Raw genomic sequence first — 19490 nt, 5'->3', positions numbered from 1 at the left:
CTGCACCTGACACTAATTACAGCTTGCTCAGGTGGGGAGGAGGGAGGCATAAGTAGCTGTCCCAGGCTAGAAAGTCTGTTCTGGGTCATGAACCAGGCATCTCCTCCAAAGAGCCAATTGAACATCCATTCCCAGACCATCTCCTCCCTCAGCCAGCAGCAGGGCTCAGAGAGGAACAAGCTCCTGGTCTCTGCCCAGGTTACCTTCTCCCTGAGCCTGGTGCCACAGTGGGTCCTGTCCCCCCTGCCAGCCCCACCTGAGTCCTTTTCATCAGCCAGATCAGCCCCCCACCCAGAGCTGGCTGAGGTGGAGGGTGCTGACAAGAGCCACAGTCAGCAGGGCACTGGCTTGGGCTCAAACCAAACAGGACAGGGCCTGCCTGGGGTTAGATGTTTGCTCCAGCCTCAGCTGCTTGGTGAGTCCATGCATGGACAGTCCCAAAGCCTGAGGTGCTGCAGGAGTCCAGAGACAGAGCAAAAGGCACTTCTCCACCTCCTTTGGCTCCTTTCTGTACCTGGAGCCATCCCAAGGAAACCACGTGTGACAACCCTGCCAGCATCAAGCCAGTGCAAACACAACAGCACAGCTTGCCTGGAAGGCAGAGCAATTGCAGCTTGTGGGAACAGAACAAGGGGAAAAAACTCATCCACAGAGACAGGAGTATCACACTGCTGCCTCTGGGGTTTGGACTGGGACAGTCACAGCTCTTGGGAGGTGCCTGTGGCTGCTCATCACTCCTGTGACAAATTGTCAGCCAGGAGCTTGCTGTGATGGGGAGACAGAGAGCAGCACAGCAGAGCTGGCAGCTGGGTGACTGAGCAAGGCAGGAAGGAGTTCTGAAGTGGATCTAACAGCTAATTCATAATGGCCAATAAATTACAGATGAAGGCCATTGTGTGCCACAGAGCACCCAGTCCAGCTGCCCCAGCAGGGCACCAGTCCCAGTTCCCCTCCACAGCTCCCTCCCTTGGGCTGTAGGTAATAAATCACACCGTGGAGAGTTGTTAGGGCAGGTGAGTAATGCTTTTGTACACCCTAGGCTCACAGATGTCACTGTCCTGGCCAGAGGTGCTGGTTTGTGTTTCTTCTGCCAGCAGCTGAAAGAGCAGGCAATGCACTTGCTCTCACATAGGGAAAAGTAGCAGATGTTCTATTCCAGTGGCAAAAAGAACTCTTTTTCTGTAGTTTCATGGCAGATATGTTTTTTAAGCTGATGCTGTACCCATTCTCCACCAGAGTGGCATCAAAGACCTCTTCTTGGCCAGAAGACAAAAAGCAACCAGGAAAGGCTTGAGCACCACTTGTATCACCTTCCCCCCAGTCAGCTCCCCAAGCTGGGCCTCAGGGAAGACTGAGAGCCTCTGCCAACATATGGAACTTCACACACAGGCACTAGGTGTAGCACTGACTTCAATAAGTCCTTTATTTTTAAATAAAGAAACCCCACTGAATCAAAGATAACAAAATTACATTTTGTTTTGCAATGACTTCCATTTTACACCACACAAGAACAAAAATTAAAGAAAAAAATCAAAGACAGTTTTATATATATTTATATATAATTTTAAAGGTAAACATCAGCAGATATAGAAAAATTGCATTGCTAGTTGCAAATCATCTCCCCTGCAGCTCTCAGCTCCAGAGAATCTGACTCAGAACATGGCAGCAGGGAGGGTGTCTCAATATACAGGCTTCTTCAGGGCAGCATTTAGAGATAGTTACAGAATAAAATTTTGCCAAATGGAAAATATTTTCATAGTCAACTGTTCACCAAGACCACTGGAAGTCACTCTGCCTGGTCTAACACAGCTGCATGAGAAAAACAAGGGCACAGGTCTCCTCTTACCAAGCTCTTTACACACCTTTTTGGCTAGGAACTTTCAGAGAAAGAGGTTGTGCTTTCTCAAGAAGAATGGCTAGAGATCTGTCACTGGAAATTACAGTCAAGCTATCATGTAACAATGAAACAATATGCCCCTTTGGAAAGCTGTTGATTTGGGCAAAGCACTAGGAATTGGTTATAACAAATACAAATGGGTTTTATTTGGCTTTTTTTTTATTTTAAAGACTTTCCAGTTGGCAGGGACCATGAGATGGGTCAACATCCCAGCAGAACTATAGTGGAGATCCAAGAAGAAAATTGTCTGTCTCCTCTCTGGTCATGCAAGAACTTTGATTACAATGGGAGCTTGTCAGTCAGACCAAAGCAAAGGGGCTTTGTGCCACCTTGTGCAGAGGTTCAGGATAACTCCAGAAACCTTTCCAGCACAGCATGGAAAGCTGACAACTGCTTTGACTCACTGATGGCACTTGTGCCTAAGCTCCCCTGACAGCTGAGGAAGCCCAGGCCAGTGTCACTGCCACTGCCAGTGAGAAGAGGGTACAGGAACAGGGCACCCTCCCTTGGGCTGGTGCTGCTCTGAGGCATTCTAAGCTTGGAGAAAAATCCTAAAGTCCTCACACCAAAAAGGGCTGTTTGCTTTTCACCTAAAAGCCATGGAAGAGACACTGCTTTGAGTCACTGTGGTTCCAGCACCTTCCCAAATGAACCAACCCACAGAAGGGTTACAGACATGGAGTATGACTCAAGGCAGAAACAAGATGTTCTTTACAACAAATGACTTGCACAGGCAGCACAAGGCTCAGGCCTTCTCTGGTCTCACAAAAAAAGATTGAAGAATTTCATTAAGCTCCAGACAAGCATAGCATTTCCAGAAAAACCTGGAAGCAATCCAGGTGACTAAACTGGCAATTAAGTCCTGAAGATGGTACTCTCTGCTCTTTGCTTTGAGATGCAGCCACTCCAGCAATTTACCTCCAGCTTTGCTGCTGGAGTGTTAACAGACAAAAACTTTGGGATTGCAGGATGACAAGTCACATATTAGGCAAAGCAAATCCTGCTTCTATGACTCAATTCCTACTGCTAAAGGAGCAGAGAGTTTAAAGTGATCCACTGCTTATATACACTGCTATTTTCAGCCTTAAAACTGACTGTAGCCAGTTGTAGGCTGCCCACAAAGGTCCTTTAAATCAGCACTCAATTGTGCCATGTGCATCACTGGTGTGCCTCAGTGTCTGAAAATTCATTCACCAAAAAGCAAAGCCCCAAAAGCTCTGACAGAGCTGTTACTGAAGTCTCTAGATATGCTGATGTCAGGGGAGGAGGAGGAAAAGGGCAAGGCACCACGTGTCAAAGGGCTGTGGTCTAGGAACTTGAGACAGACCCAGGACAGATGACACACAGGTAGCTTGGCTAAATTCAGTACTGGAGTTAATAGTTCCCAACATTTTTCCTTAATGCCCTGTCTTTGTAACCCATACCTTCATAAACAGGAACTGCAGAAAAACACTCAGGAAAAGGATTGCAAGGAAGTTCACTGTTTGCCTTTACAGTGCAACTACAACACTGCCAGACCCACCTGAAAACACCTTGATTTAGAACAATGGGACAATTAAAAATGCTGGCAGAGCTCGTGTAGTGGAAGCTGAAGTTCCTTGTGCTCAGGCAGAGCAAGTCTCAGCTGCTTATTTACCATTTTCAGATATCTCCAGAAAAATGGCAAAGGAGATGGTTGGACCAGCCTAACCATCAAAGGGTAATTGTTCTGCAACTTGCTGTCTGATTGAGAGGGTCCTCAGGGTTGATGTTCAAGTGCTACTTACATTCAGTGACGGGGAAGGTGTGTTTACCATGAAACTACCCATGGAAGAGCTCTCCTAAAGATTTTTCTAATCCCAGTTTGAAACTAAGCAGAGCACATGTCAGATTGACCAAGCTGTAATCTTGAACTGCTCTATCAGACCACACTGCAATGATCTACAAGTGCACACTTCAGCAGCCTCATGTGTTTTGACAAGAGATGAAAGACTTCACCTCTAAGACTGAAAAATTCAGACTGCATTTAAGGCTGGCTTCACTGGGCAAATAAAGACCACCTGCCCACATAACAAGAGTAGTATTGCCTTATTTTGGGAGATAAGAGTATTTCAGATTAGGACTGGACAAAGTCTGACTACTGATGCAAGTCTGACTACAAGTCTTGCTTTGAAAAAAAACTCAAATTTGTTGAGATGGAGAGAACAGGGTTTTTTTTACACTGCTTCCACCTACAGGCTTAAGCTGAAGCTCAAGCTCCAGAAACCTTGCACAAAAAAGCCACAACAAAAGTTGTCCTTCCCCACATAAGCCAGACTCAGTTAAGTCACAAGTGATTTGAACAGTTTTAGATTCAAGTGCAAAACCAGGGCAACGGAGCAAGACAGAGACCCACAGAACTTCTGTAGTGGAGAGTTTCAGAAAGTCCACAGCACTGGCCCTTCTGAAGGCTTGGGTTGTGGGGCAGGAAGGAATACTCCTCAGAAAGGCTCTCCAAGTTTAAAGAAAAATCTCAACTTGATTAGATAAAGCTACTGCTCCTGCTGCTTTGAGAACTGCCCAGTTGCTCACCTCATTTTGGGAGACTTAGACACCTAAATTTATACTGTAGCTATTTGATGTGTACATGTGTTGTTTACACTCCACTTCTGCTGAAGCGAGGAGATATTTAAGTCATACCCAATGAATATTACATGAACACTACTTAAGCAAAAAAACCTGAAATGTCTTTTATGACATACTTTAGTGATGCAGTATGAATAAGAACATAACACAGAGACAAGATATCCATCAGCTAAGAATATCCTTGCTAACTGATGCCCTAAAATAGTTCTTAAGGAACAGCCACAAGCACAGCCAAATCTTGCTGTAGCTTTACTTAGTTTCATCTTCTCTTTGAAGAAAAAAAGAAGCCCAGATTTACTGACTAGGAGAATGTGCAGACATCCACAGTTCATCGTGGATCACAGGCCAAGGTGTTTGGCCTAAGGCAAATGAAAGGAATTTCCTGATATGACAATGCATCTTTGCTACAATAGCTAATTATTGCTTTATTAAAATGAAACCCCACCTACTCAACCTACTGAAGTTCAGGGACAGGGCAGTCCAGGAGGCTTGTTCCCCAGGTTTGTTGTTACCAGACTGAAGACTTACAGCTTGTTTCACCCTTAAGCTATAAATTAAAGTGCCTGGAACACAGACCAAGGCTGAAGCAATAAAGTGCTGATGAGGGAAGTTGTGACAGGAAAAGAACTTCACTGGCACTGTGATAAAGAAACCCTATGGATGGATTAATGACTCTACAATATTGAGAGAACAAACAGTAAAAGGAAAAAAAAAAAAGATTTTTACCACTAGTTTCAGTCTCCAGATTGTCATGGGACAACTTTCCTTTAATAACTATTTTGGCACAGACCATAGCTGCCACTTGAGGGAAAAGCACAGGTGAGTAGCCAGCTTTCCTGCAAACAGCTCTCACACTTCACTTTGCACATTAAAACTGGAAGGGGATGTCTGGTTGTGGAAAAAAATTCTAGTGAGAAAGAGCCCAGTGTCTCACTGGAGCCAGTAATCCTACAGATTACACAGATCTGGAAGTAGTCAGCCATGCAAAGATGTCACTTCAGTTGCACAGGGCTGGGGACACCAGTTCCACATCAACTGTAAGGCAAGTCACCTGTCTCAAACCCACCTGATGCTCTGAAAGCTAATGGGAGGAATTTTGGTATTATTTACCCTGACATAAGGGGAGTAAATCTAAACAGATACATCCTACCCCCCACCAATTAATCCCTAAGAGAGTACAATAGCTCTCCATTAAATATTCTTTCAAGCAAATTGAGCTCACAGAAAAAATCCTGCAGATTCTTAATCATGGGTTTCCATTTGGAAGCTAGAGCCAGCTTTAAAAAGACCCAGGTCAAACAAAGAATCCAGTACTGAAAAGATAACAGTATTTAAAAAGAGGCAAAGGTGACAAGAAGGTGACTGATCAGGTCCTGAAGTGAGAACATGTTTACATAGAAACATTAACTGGCATTACAGGCTGCAGCTTTTCTCTACTTGGAGAAGCAGCATAAAGCCACCCCAATCCACTCACAGCTCAAGCATGGAAAAGTTGAATATTTTAAAAGTGATTCACTTGTGCAAGTGCATTCCTAGGTACTAAAAGGTCTCCCTTGAGATGGTGCAAAGCTGACACTACACTTGCAGTCAAGCACCTGTTTTTCCAAGCCACACTGTAGTGCCTTACAGACTGAACCACTCACTGGCTTGTGGCTTGGTACAGGGATTTTCCAGCACCCAGAGAGAGAAGAGAGCCACAGTTATCCCATCATCTACACCTAAACAAATGCTGCAGATCAAGTTTTTGACCAGCAGGTAAAGAGATTTTGACATGTGAAACTTCTGCTATATTAAAGCAAGCAGTCTTTAGCTCAGTAGCCCTGGAACAAGCTACAGACAGCAACCCAATTCTTCAAGCAGAGCAGTAAATTACAAATCCACATGACTGGATATCCAAAGAGGCTCTGACCAGATGTTAACCTCTGCTTTAACTCCATTTTGGAAAAAACACATGGTGATCAAACCCCAGCCATAGGATATCAAAGAGAATGGAAACCTGAAGCAGCAGGTGAGGGAACAAGATGTTCCCAAACAGAGATTTACTGAAGTGATCCAGAGTCTTTGGGTCGATTACTCCTGGCCAGACATAGCCTGCTCAGCATCTGAGCAGTGAGGCTTTGTCTTCTCCCACTGGCAGATGGCATTGGCATACTGCACCACGAGCTTATCCATCCAGGTAAGAGGCTCTGGGAACAGCACAGACCCCTCAAAAAATCCCAGGTGGCCTCCATGAAGGGGCAGCACATGCATGACGTTCTCTTTTTTCTCTGTAAAAGAAAAAAGGCAGAAAGTTCCAGGATAACATCTTCAAGATGACAATGAAAGCATCTTGAGTTGCCAGGACAAAGGCTGCCCAAGAGATGCTGCTGACTGGGCCCTAACAGCAATACCTGTACTGCTGTAGGAATGATCATTCTTTTACAAATGAACACCTTTAACTCACATTCCCTGGAACTAGGACTGTTTGCATCATGTCAGGCTGCACTAAGCTCTGACAGTGCATCAGCCATCTTGTTGCATGGACGGTGAAAAACTCTCTGTGCTTGCTTCTGTCTAAAAGCAGCTGGGGATAAATTCTCTGCTCACAACCTCTGACCAGGAAAAGGATGAAGCCTGCTTCCCTCCTTGTGCACCCACTCTTTGTGTGATGAAGCAGCAGCAGCTCCCTCTTCTGAGCTTCTAAGGATAATTTTCCTTTTTCCTTGTTTGAAGACAGACAGCTCAACTCCTTTCAAGGGAGATCCCAGTTCAGTGCCAAGTGACAGAGCCATGCATGCACTGTCCCCATTTCATCAGCAAAGGAGGAGTTTATCTGTGCTTCATCCAGACTGTCACAACCACCATCCTCCTACTAAATCCCAGTGAGCAATGGAGATGTGAGGAAATCTTTTCATCCAAGAATGGAACGTGCTGCTATCAACACAAGCAACAGGTGCCTGGAAGGACTGAAGTTCCTCCTGCTCAGGATTAGCCTTGTTAATTCTACCAATTGGTGACTTAAAGAGGCTTAGCACCCCTCCCACAGCATTACAGATGTAAGGAGGAAAGTCAAGCTGCTTTGAAATCAGGAATTGTGATGTGGTAAGCAAGCTGTAGGTACACAAATATGCCCAGCTGGAGGCAGCAGTTTCAGCATACCTGAAAGAGCTCTTGGAATTGAAAGAAGACTCTCATGAACAAGAGGGTCATCAGCAGCATTAACCAACAGAAGAGGAACATGGATCTGCATCAGGAAACATGACATGAAATGAAAAAACCAAACCAAAAAGGGGTTAGTATTTGAACGTCAATCTACCAACTGTAAAAGTATCTTAGCATAATTCAATTAAGATCTTATTTCAGAGTTAATTTTTTCCTCTAAGAGGCAGAGAGCAAACAGACTGAGTCCCCATTCTCAGAATTGAAAGGACTACACCCTTCTTTCATTCTGCATTGCGTTGCACATCAGGCAGCTATTGCCAGCTCTGTTATGGACACCTAAGTTAAAGTCCAGGAAAACTCCCTTGGAACATCTCCATTCTCTAGCTCAGTAGAAAAAGGAGGAACTGATCAGTTACACTTTGGCAAAACTTTGCTCAAGCATCTGCCTGTCAGTGTCCTGAGTCTCTTCCATAGAATCCAGTAAGCCTTTCTTCCTTGAAGGTGCAGGCTCCCATTTCCCACTTTATCCTCATACACTCAGAGCAGTTCAGCTGAATGTGTGGCTTTGTCTCCATCTCATGGGTGCTATCACCTGAGAGAGTTATTTGCACTTAAGAGCCCAGAGAATTTAGCCCCAGTGTTAGAGGTAGCAAGATATGAAATCCCACTCCAATATACTGCCTGATTATTTCTGAAAATCTCAGCTAAGGCATCTGCAGGTATCAACAAAAAAACCCACAGAGTATTTTCCCTCAAGTGCAAGAGCAGTCTGCTGCAAGAGCTTACCCTGTGCAAGTAATGCAGGCAACTTTCCTCTTCATAGTACTCCTTCAGTGAGCTGTAGCCATGGAATTTCCTGAAATGGACAGATTGTCATTTAATATCACCTGTTTCAGCCACTATTACTTTTAAGTGAGGACACATGCAGAAACAGAAATAATGGCTCAATTTCCATAGACAATTTTTTTAATACCCAGTCTCTTTGCAAAACCCTTTGGCAGCACATGCCTTGATGGTTTCTGTGCCTTCTCAAACATTCTGAGAGCATGGGCAAGTCAAACATGCAAACTGAGGACCAGCAGCCCCTCAGGGTGTTTCTTTTAAAACACCCCACTTCACTTAATTGTACATGTGAATGAAAGGAAGTTAGGATCTTGTTCATCTTTCCCTAAAAGTCTTTTCAAATACAAACCCAGCACAGCCTATAAACCTCAGATTTACTGAACAAGTTCCCTAGAATTCACTGTGGTTCTACTTTGCCAAATCCTTTCACACCATCCCAAACCAAGAGTTCAGTAAGCCTATATTCAAGTGCCTTTTTTTTTTTTTTTTAATATAAAGGGCAACATAGCTGTTGGTCCAAACTAAAAGGTCTCAGTGGTGGGGGACAAGCAGGGAGATTTCCCAAGGAATGTTTTTTTATAAACAGCCAACCATTCTCCTGGTTTGCCAAAAGTGTCATAGCTTTTTAGCTAACACCTTGCAGCTTTATTTTGGAAAGGGGTCAATGCCTGATACAGAACATGCCATGGTATGAACCCTGCCACCTAAAGTGCTATGTTATTGTCAAGGGCACAGGCAGTAACAGGCTACTGCTTATTAAAGCAGAGCACTTAATTAGGTGTTAGTATGACAAATAAGAAAGGTTGCATTATCTCAGCCAGCCCTATTGTGTATTGAGAAAGCAGAAGTATTTTATGGGGAGAAGACTTTTCAAACAAACAGAGTTAAGGAAATCCATGAACAGTTCTGAGCTTCTTTCCACATTGCTCTTTTTTGTTGCTAGAGCTTGGCCTCTTCCTACCTTAGTGAAGGCTGCAGGTTCAGGTGTCACTAATAAATAAATGCCTCCTGGATGATTTTAAAGAAGCTGTGACTGTAAACAGTAAATTTGTCTTCTTCCTCTCCTCTAAGTTTTCTTTAATGTGGAGGCAAGTAAGAATTTGAAGTTGTGTTCACTGTACTTCAGCAGAGTCCCACAGGCACAACAAGGGGCATGCAAGAGCAACACTGGGAAGAGAAGGTACCTGGAATTCTATAGGGGAGCAGAGAATTGCCCTTCATACCTCATAACATTATCATCAATCTGCATAAGTGATGTTGCTGTATAGAGCTTGCCCAGATCAGCTTCTGACAGGCTATGTGGCTTCTTCATGTTGTTATCTCCAAAAAGAACTTGCCTGCAAGAGTGACATCAAGAATTACATCTAAATAACACAAGGGCAGCAAAACCATGACCTGTTCAAGGACAACTGAGTTGACCAAATCTGACAAGATAAGATTAGAAGTGGGTTACATAAACATGAGGCTTCCTTGGGAGCAAGAACAGCTTGTTTGTCCACTTACCTCAGCAGCAAGACATAACAAACCCCAGAAGCCTCCTTGTAGGAAAAAATGTTTTTCTTATCTACTGAAAAACTGCATGAGGGGGCCCTCTTAAAAGAAACTTCCCACAACAGAGGGCACTAAGGGCATTTGGACTTGAGGCTACGTGTTAGAGGGAGGGCTTTTTGGCTTCAGATCAAACTGTGGGTGGTTTGGGTGAGAGCACCAGCAATGCTGGGCACAGCATCTCCTGCATCATCTGGTTCTAAAGCCCCCAGCACAGACTTCAGGCTACCACACACAGAAATTACTCAGGCTATTCCCTCAGCAGAAAGCTTTTACTATGGACACTTGTCATAGCTGGTTACTGCCCTCAGGGGAGGATGTGTTTCTTTACCAGAACAAACTTCTTCCCTAACTAACAGAACAAAAGCCACAAGTTGGAAAGGGATTTTTATTCCTTTTGAGAGGCAGCTGCAGGGCAGGCTAGGTTTGATTTGGGCAAGGTAGAGCACAAGTGATTATGGAAAAAGTTTGCTCAACACACTTCCTTTCAAATCAGCACCAGCTTTTCCTGGGTTAAGAATTTAAGTACCTTTTAATGGGAGCTTACCTAACTTCACTCATCAAATTTGTTCAAGTCATCTAAATATTTGTAAACCTGGAATGAATTACGTGGATCATCCTACACTGGCCACCCTCCTTCTACAAGTGTTTCATACTGCACAGAGTGTAAACAACAAACCAGAAGTCTCAAGTGATACATCCTCCTTCAGTGAAATAGGTCTTAAGATATTCCCCTCCTTTCCCCTCAGTCAGGCAACTTCCAATACACACATATGAGGTACTTTCTTGTCTACAAAGTACCACCGAGAACCTTTGATGGGGAAAACACCAACATGAGCATGTCACCTGTTTAGCACACAAATTTCTTTTGTTATGCAAGAGCCACGGATCAGCAAGAGCAGCACAAGGATCCTACAGCACTCCAGGAACAGCAATGTTAAAGTGTTTTGCTGGCTACATGCTCTTTCTAGAGGAACAGCTAGAAGCCAGAGCTACAGGTTTGACTATTTGCTTATTTGATATGCAGCAACTCCATACAGCAGATCTGGAAGATTAGTCCTACCTCAGGTAGGTGGCAGAACAAGAGGCTCCTTCAATAGGGAATTCTTTGGCTAGAAGTAAAACAGATGCAGAATACTCCACTTTGAAGTCTAATTGCAATGTTCTCCTGTGCATGTCTTGTTTATTCATTAAGCAAGTTTCCACAGAACACAAAAAGACAACAATGTCTTTCTTCTAACAAAATGGCCAAAGCTTGTTTGTCTATTTTACAGTATAATGAGATTGACAGGGGCTCACCTTCTCTGTTGGTTCATCTAAAGATCTACCAAGGAACTTGTGCTAAACCTGTCAGGAGTCCTATTTTAAAGGACCAGGCAGACAAATCCAATATAGCAATTGACCCAATCAATACTGTCAGTGTGAGTGATGTACTGCAGTACCTGTGAGAAAGGATGATCTTCTTCATGTTGTCTGCCATGAGGAAGTTATAAAATCTTCTGCAATGATCCCACTGCATGAAGGTTTCCTGTGCCCTAGAAAAAACACAGCAGAACAAACAAAGCTGTTAATGGAGCCCTTGAAAGATCAGATTAATACACTATTAACATCTTATGGCAGCCTGGGGGCTGTGTAAACAAACCTCCAGGCCTTCTCTGCCACAGCTTAACCTTTTCCAGGAAATGACTTCCACTTTGATGAAGTTTGTTAGTATCAGAAAACAGATCTGCAGTCTCATCTTGCACAATACAATTAGCAGTTTTGATCAGAGCATTTAAGAGCCATCAATCAAGATCTATAACACTGACAAGAGGATTTTAGTATCCCTTTGCAGAAGTTGAATGTAATTTACATAATGGGACTTTCAAGGAAAGGGCTAAAACCTGTTGCTCAACAGTGTTGTCTATTGTGTAATACAGCTCTGCAGAGGAAATAATTTGTGCAGATGTTTCCAATAAGTACAGATACTATTATTGTTTCAGTTCATTGGCAGGAACTGTAGGAATAAATACTAGTTGCAGCTGCAAGTGGCATCTGAGTTGAAGTCTTTACCCATTCTCAGAGCAGAAGAGCACTTCACAGCTTATCTGTCGTTAAAACAGAATTTAAGCCATCCAGAGTTGTGTGAGCTCTGCCAGATCCCAGCACTCCTTTGCTATGCAGGGTCATGGGCAGGTTAGAGCTTTACTCCTAGCAGGGTTTGCTGTTGCTGAGGGAACACACTATCATTTACTGAGAGACTGAAGAATGCTGGGAGCAGCTTCAGCTACTGAAGCTCTCCTACCACTTAAACATTAACATACCATGAGAACTACTGTAGATTTAGCATGACCTTCCAAGCTACAGCTTGCAAGTCCCCTACCAGGCAGGAACAAACTGTTTTCTTGTAATTAGCCATGCTGGAGAGTATGGATTAAAAAAAAAAAGAAAAATCCATTATCTTTTTGTCTAGCCAGGCTATACCTACCACATTTATGCCAGGACAGGGGAATGAAAGAAGATAGAAAAATGCACATTTCTTTCTTCACGAAAGGTTTTCCAAGCAAACCTATTAAGTTATCCCAAGATGTTTGAAGTTAAAACTACTACATTTCCCTGCAGTTCCTGTGGTGTACAGCAGTACTCCTAATATATGAAGAGCTGCAAGCATTAAAAGAACCACCCCAGGCAGCTTCCAGTGTTTTGAGGACTGCCCAGGTTTCAGAGCTGAGGTCTCTCCCCACAGCCTGGAGCTATGATGAAGATGCATTCCACAAGATCAAGAAGCAGAATCAAGCCTATGCAGGCAGAGATTAAGGAATAAGGAGACCTGTCCCTGTTTAGCCTCAGGGAACACATTCCCTAGACTGTGTTAATTCATTAAAGATCTCATTGTTCTGGCAGATCCTAGTATTGCTGCTGCTCTGGAAAGGTTTTCCTATTTGAGATCCTTGGTTCACCTTGCTCACTAAAATTTTTTCCTTTGCTTATGAAAGTTATTTGGGGAATAAATGTTGGACAAGCCAATTAAAAGAAAATGGAACTGTAAACTAACTGGTTGTGTTACCAGGGTAATCCACTTCCATGTAGCCCTGAAGGCTGAAGCCAGCTATTTTCATGTCCCAGACCAAGCCCAGGAAAGCAGTGGCTTCACCATTCTACCTGGAGGTGCTTTTTACCTCCTCCCTCCCATTTCTATAACCAGGGCACAAGGCCCTTCCTCCTCCTGCCTTTTGCTCAGTAGATGTTGCTTCCCTGCGGTTCTTCAGCTAATTAGCACTTACAGCAGATGTGAGTATTAGGAAGGGAGACACAAGAGCTGAAATCCTTCCTGCTGGCTGTCCAGTAATACAGAGCAGATGTTTTGTGGCAGGAGCTTTGCTAGGAGATGTTTACCCAGCAGGTGGAGGCAAGAGCTCAATAATCCACACAGCCCACACCATGGGGTACATTAAACTCAGGGAAAAAAAACCCAGTGAGTTGTTTTTCCACACAAATATCCAAGTGGAGAATTGTTAATCAGGTTGTCCTTGCCATGCAAGCATAACAGCATTACTCACAACAGCATTTTGGAGATCAGGAATATTGCATAATTGTAGAAGATGAACCAAGTGGACCTCAGCCAGATATTATCCCTGCAAACCTTCTCTGATGGTTGCAATTAAGGAGAGCTGGCTTCAAAAGGATGCTCTGTGCTCTATGCCAGAATCTCAGGACAGCTAAGAACATTTTACTTGAAACAAAACAGAACAGCTGTTCCTGTAGCATCTGTTCAGATTTTAAGGGTGTGAACTAGCAGCAGATTATACACTTTTTTAGCAGTAGTCACATCTGACCTCAAAAGGGATTAGATAGCAAGACTATTACAAGCATATGAAGCTTTTACTCACATCTTAGTGCTTCCAGAAAAGCTTTTTGCTTTTACCCGTAAGAGCCTGATTCATAAAAGGTGTCCTCAGACAGCTGAATAACAAACTGGTCCCTACACAGGCAGGGCATCATCAGCATCAAGAGTTCCAGGCTGTGAGGCTGAATTCCATAGCAAGCCCCTCACAGACCTGCCACAGTTTCATCATCCATATCAGCCCAAAGGATCTTGACTCAAATACCTGAGTTCTAACAGTCCCTTTTGGCTTGGAAGTAGTCCCATAGCTCAAAACTGCAGGTAAATTACTGCAGAGTCAGCTGCACCTCAGTAATTGTCCATATGTACAGACAGTAAAAACTGAAAACAGCAGCTTAGCCAGTTACAGTGTTTTAATCTCCATGACCTGTGCACATATGGAAAGGTTAAAGTGCATTAGTTGAGTCCAGTTTTCAAGTTGTGCCTGGACCCTCCACTAGTACATGCAAGTGAAGCCATCACAGCTCCTCAAGTGCCACAACCTTGCCTTCCAGGTGGGGAAACATCAATATTTTCAGGCTTAAGGGCTGTAATACTTTTCCACCCCATCTTCCCCCCTCCTATAAGACAGCTGTGAGCACCTCTCCATCCCTTGATCACCCAGCACTGTTTCAGTGACACTAAGAGGGGAGCACAGACTCACAGAGACTGTGCTGTGCCCTTCCAGTCTCCCTGGCTAAAAGCTGCCAGATGAAACTGCACACTGAGGCCAAACAAGCTATTACAAACCATGGGATATTTCTCAGAGTGATGAGACAGTGTAAACTATTGCTTGCAGACCTGGCATCAGCTCAGCAGCTGGTCAGGCTGCCCAGCCTGCCTGCTTAATTACACCAGGACTGCACAGGGAATGCCTCCTCTTCACTCTAGCCATGAGACAGCATCTCATGCACAGTGCAGAAGCTGTGAGCATGTACCTGGCCAGGTACACAAAACCTGTTTGCACTGCTGACAAAGTTTACTTGTGCTTGCAAATCAACAGAGCTTCAGGTGCTCCTTCAGGAGGGTGCCATCCTACACAGTCTGTCAGACCAGTTCAGTGCAAGAGAAACACTCATCTTCACCTTGCCCTTCCAGAGATCTGCTCCCTCCTGCAGTCCCAGAAGAGAGCAGCACAGAGAAGGCTCCAGACCCACCTGAGTGCACTGTACCCCTGGCACAAGCTGACACAGCACAGCACTCGCTCCTGGTTGGCCTGGCTCTCTCCCAGGTATTTGCACACTATGTTTCCACCCAGGCTGAAGCCCACAACAATCAGCTGGGTCTGAGGGTAGGTCTTCTTGATGTAATTCACCATGGCACCAAATTCCCAGGTGCATCCTAAAAAGAAGAACAAAATTAAAAAACATCTTCTAATATATTAAATTCTCATTTGAAGCTTCAGTTGTGTGCTTTGAATTCGGCTTCTTACCCTTTCTGACTTTTCAATAGCCTTAAGGTTTTAACAGCTCTGATTCACATGTGTTCATACATCTGTGAGTCCTGTGGAGCTTAGCTCATGCTTAGTTCTGACAGAGTGCCAAAGCAAAATGAAATTTAGTTGCTTAAAAATCATGGTGACAGTTAACGTGAAAATCAAAACACTTTGTTTCTAAAACAGCTTTAAAAAGCAGAGTCCAGCAACTCTGGGCTTGACATTACCATGCAAGAGCAGCACACATCACTACTTTCCTGAGGCAGTTTGCCACTTCTAAAGTGAAGTGAGGTTTTTGGAATGCAGCTTGCTCCTTTGTTTTTAAGCAAGATGATAGGGATCCCTAAATCCATGCTGCTGTGGGGAGGGGAAAGGAGTGGCTTGTCAGGAAGAGCTCCCAGGAGACTGCTGCAGAGCCTGACTAAGCAGGTGATCTCTGGAATCAGGGAGAGGGGTTGAAGCAGAGACATTCAACCCTTTCTAGCCAGGGAAAAGGTAAAGATACTGCAGCTCCCTGAAAGACACATGGGTATCCCCACACCAAGAGCATAGTTAAGTGTCTCTATAGAGATCTGTTCCACTGTCAGCAAACACCCACTTGCATCCCACAGGCTGCAGGCACTGAGGGATCCAGTTTCTGGCAGTGCTGACATCCTCCAACTGTTTGACAGACTTGAAGGCCTCCACACACACAACAATCTGAGTACCTACAGCTATTTCTCCTGCCTGTGAATATGGGAAAAAAGATATGGAGCAGCAGCTGCAATAGTGATGGCATTACTACACTGGTTTCAAGTGTTTATGCAGCTTGTTAACCTTCCCTTTGGATTTAAGGCTGCAAACCACAGGAGGCATTACATGAACAACAGAAATAGAACTCCAGATGTTTCTTCTTGTCCAGAGTCAGAAACTCAGCTCTATTCTGTGGAACTCATCCAGAGAGATAAATCCTAGGATTCCAGCATTCCACCCTGTACTAACCTGACACTGCTCCACTCTATCCCCACCCCAGCTGGAGCATCTTCAGCAGACATCAGACTCCAGCTTTACCTAGTTCTGGAGTAAACCCTGAGCACCAGAGCTTGTTTGCTTCAGTGGAACAGCAAGCTCCTGTCTGAGTGTTTCAGCAGGGTTTGGGCACTTCCTTTGAACACTCTTAATAAACAATCTTCAAGACAACAAATTCTGCACTGCTCCGGTTTCCTCTGGAAGAAGCCAGTGGTCAAAATACTTTAGTGTTTGACCTTCATGATTTCAGGGCAGCTCAGAAATCCAAAATTAGAAAAGCAACAGGTCAGGCTTGATATAGAGGCTGGGATTCAGTGAATCCCAAATTTAGGCTACTTGCTCCTCAGCAAGTATGCCTGGAACACAGCAAAGCTGAAAGGGCACTGAGTTATTTGGGTAGGAGGTAAAGTCTACTGGATTTGCTGGCACTTTACTTAAGAAGCAGCTCTGCCAAGTGATTTACTGTCTTACTCAAAGGAAGTGCTAGGCATTCTTTGCCCTTTCCAAGGCTATAAAGACTCAGAAAGGTATGTCTCAAGAGATGCACTACAGAATAACACCCTAAGGCCTAAAGCAAAGCTTCATGAAAGCAAACTCTTAACTTCTATCAAAACAGCAATTGCTTTAACATTAGAATTTAGTTTTCAAGACATGGTAGTCTTGCAGCCATAACAGCCCAGGGCCTCACTACAAATGAGGGTATTTGGTATTCCTGAAGTGTTTCCCAAAGAGGAGTATATTTAATAATTCTAAAACAAGCAACAAAGCATTATTATTTGCCTGCCAGACCTTGGCATCTCAAAGCACAGTATTTCTGTTTTGACAGTTTAACTGTTCAAGATAACTATTCTGTTAATCCAAAATCTAAGCAATAGCTCAGCTAACTTTAAAAAATAAAGCCTAACACTAAAAAATAAAGCCTAAAGTCTGCTAAACACAGAATTGACAGGATATCTATAGATACTTACAGTAAAGAGGGAGATGAGGGCTCAAGAGAGCTCAGGAACAAGCAGATGAGGTCACAGGCAAAGAGGCCCCATTTTACAAGGATCACATTACTCATCAAAAGGGCAATTAAGGCTGGAGTCACCCTTCACACAGTTTCAGATCATTTATTCCTTTTAATTTCTAGGTTAAGAAAGACTTCCTTATACTCAAGGTGAGAGCCATAATCATGGCAGTTAAGCACTACCCACTGCTGTAGTTTTACTGTCACATCCTGAACTTTTGCTGTTGTTGACTTGTGTTACATCCAAGAGCAAATCCTCACATGAACCCTCTAAGATATAAATGTACTTTCTGGATAGGCTGGTACAAACTCCTCTCAGGCTGTATTTTACAAAGCCTGAGAAGTGGCATTTATCCTTCAGAGACATGTTTGTTTCACATTCCATCAAACTGGCATATTCAGTATCACTAAAATCATTTGAACAGGCTCTGGGTAGGCACAAAAGGGCTTTTTTCCCCCCAAAAGATTTCTTAGAAAAAACTGCCTCCTTGATGAGAATACATGTGTAAGAGCTGGCAGAAGAGACAAAAGTGAATTTAGTATTAGTCTCCTCTCTTCCTACCATCTAAGTTCAGTTTAGTTCTTAAGAAACAGTACAAAACTGTTTTATCCCCACTGGGATACAGCAGTTCTGTTATTCTGGAGGAGGCTGATCAAACCCTAGAAGTTCCATGAGCCTGAAAATAAATTCCCCAGGTGCCATGAAGTACCTACCATAGGTGAACATCCGTGGTGAAGTGAGCTCAATGTTTGGCAGGGCTCCCAGGTGATTGAGCACAGCACATCTGTACCCATTTTTCTGGGCATAGTCAACAAAGGTGCGGATGTACTGCTTCTCACTGTGGTTAGCAATCCCCGGGCAGATCACCATCGTGACATCCTCTGTGCTCAGAGAGAGAGGGAAGTTAAGCAAATGTCACTTCATGCAAATTAAGAGAGTCAGAAGGTTTCCATTTCAGATCCGTGGGAAACCACCCACCACAAGCAAGCTAGAATTCCTACTAGTCTGCCAAAAATCCCGGATGGGACAGGAGACCAGTAGCCCTAGTGCTTCAGATGTGAAAAAGTAATTCATGCTATGGGAGATGAACAGTTTTTAACTTCAGGGAAAGCTGTGCAAACAGTTCTCCAGGCACTGCCTAGAGACCCAGAGTATATTCTTCTGTCTGAAGGACATTTTTGATGTTACACATGTTCTGCCTTCTGACAGCCTGTTGTGACTGCAATGTGTGTGGAAGCTGTGGAGCCCAGCACTCCAAGGAGATTGATTATGTTATTTCCCCCTCATTTCCCCTCTAGAGCTGGGTGTAATGCAGATCTTCCAAATGCAGCTCTGCTAAGCACAGACATTCTGATCAGCTGATATTAACCATCATCTACTTTGTGGCTAATCTAATGATATTTGATCTGCTGACACTGTTCACTAGTTTAACAAGATATCATTTCATCAACCAAGAAAGTAATTGCTGTAATTCAAGTAAGCACAGTAAATTACATTCAGGATTATCATATGCACTTCAAATTAACTGTAACTCTCTTGTGCAAAGCTCCAACATTACCAGCTCTACTACTGAATTTTTATCTCATTAGAAAAGCACTGCTCACAGCAATAAAGATAACAGTAACTGTCCTAATGCTGCAGCATTGTACCATGAAGATCTCAACACTGACAGTTTTAAAAAAGAAATCTGCTTTTTCTGAGGGCCAAATGGGAGCCATGGGCATCTGTAGATGAGGGACAGAGCACAGAATCAAGGTTAGCAGCTAGATGCAGGCAGCAGCTGTTGGACTGACCTCCAGTGCAGTGCTCAGAGCGTGGCTCAAAGAGATCAAAGGTGGCTGTTGCTCCATCAGGCATGGTCAGGTACTTGCGATGTCCATTTGGATGTGGTGATCTCACTCTCCCCATTTTTCCATAAAGAGCTGTCTGGATATGTCCACTCTTTCCCCAGATGAGGGGTGGAATGTACCTGAAAGGCAGTAATTTAATTGCTTAGCCCTGCTGTGTTAACAAGCCCTTGAGAACACATCAGCACTCCCATAACAAATCTCACCAGCTCCCAAATAGAGCAACAAATATGGAATTGTTTCTGCTCTGACTCAGCTGGCAGCAGTGATCTTTGCAGCCTTACACAAGAGGAGA

At 43.8% G+C, this 19490-nt stretch overlaps 1 protein-coding gene across 2 annotated transcripts in view; it reads right to left on the bottom strand.

Moving 5' to 3' along the window:
* Window positions 1-1397: 1397 nt before the first annotated feature.
* Window positions 1398-19490, bottom strand: part of ABHD2 (abhydrolase domain containing 2, acylglycerol lipase) — a 36804-nt gene continuing 18711 nt past the window's right edge. For both annotated transcript variants that reach the window (XM_054641959.2, XM_054641958.2), the window contains 8 exons: window positions 19142-19317; window positions 18062-18229; window positions 15053-15236; window positions 11476-11568; window positions 9709-9822; window positions 8429-8498; window positions 7640-7724; window positions 1398-6768 (listed from right to left, as the gene is read on the bottom strand). In XM_054641959.2, coding sequence (XP_054497934.1) covers window positions 6572-6768; window positions 7640-7724; window positions 8429-8498; window positions 9709-9822; window positions 11476-11568; window positions 15053-15236; window positions 18062-18229; window positions 19142-19317 — 1087 coding nt within the window. In that variant the 3' untranslated portion in view covers window positions 1398-6571. The remainder of the gene's footprint in view (window positions 6769-7639; window positions 7725-8428; window positions 8499-9708; window positions 9823-11475; window positions 11569-15052; window positions 15237-18061; window positions 18230-19141; window positions 19318-19490) is intronic.

This window comes from Agelaius phoeniceus, chromosome 13 (genome assembly GCF_051311805.1).
Source record: "Agelaius phoeniceus isolate bAgePho1 chromosome 13, bAgePho1.hap1, whole genome shotgun sequence".
Taxonomy (NCBI): Eukaryota; Metazoa; Chordata; class Aves; order Passeriformes; family Icteridae; genus Agelaius; species Agelaius phoeniceus.
The sequence above is the reverse complement of the archived record's forward strand: the minus strand, read 5'-3'. Positions and strand labels throughout refer to the sequence as shown.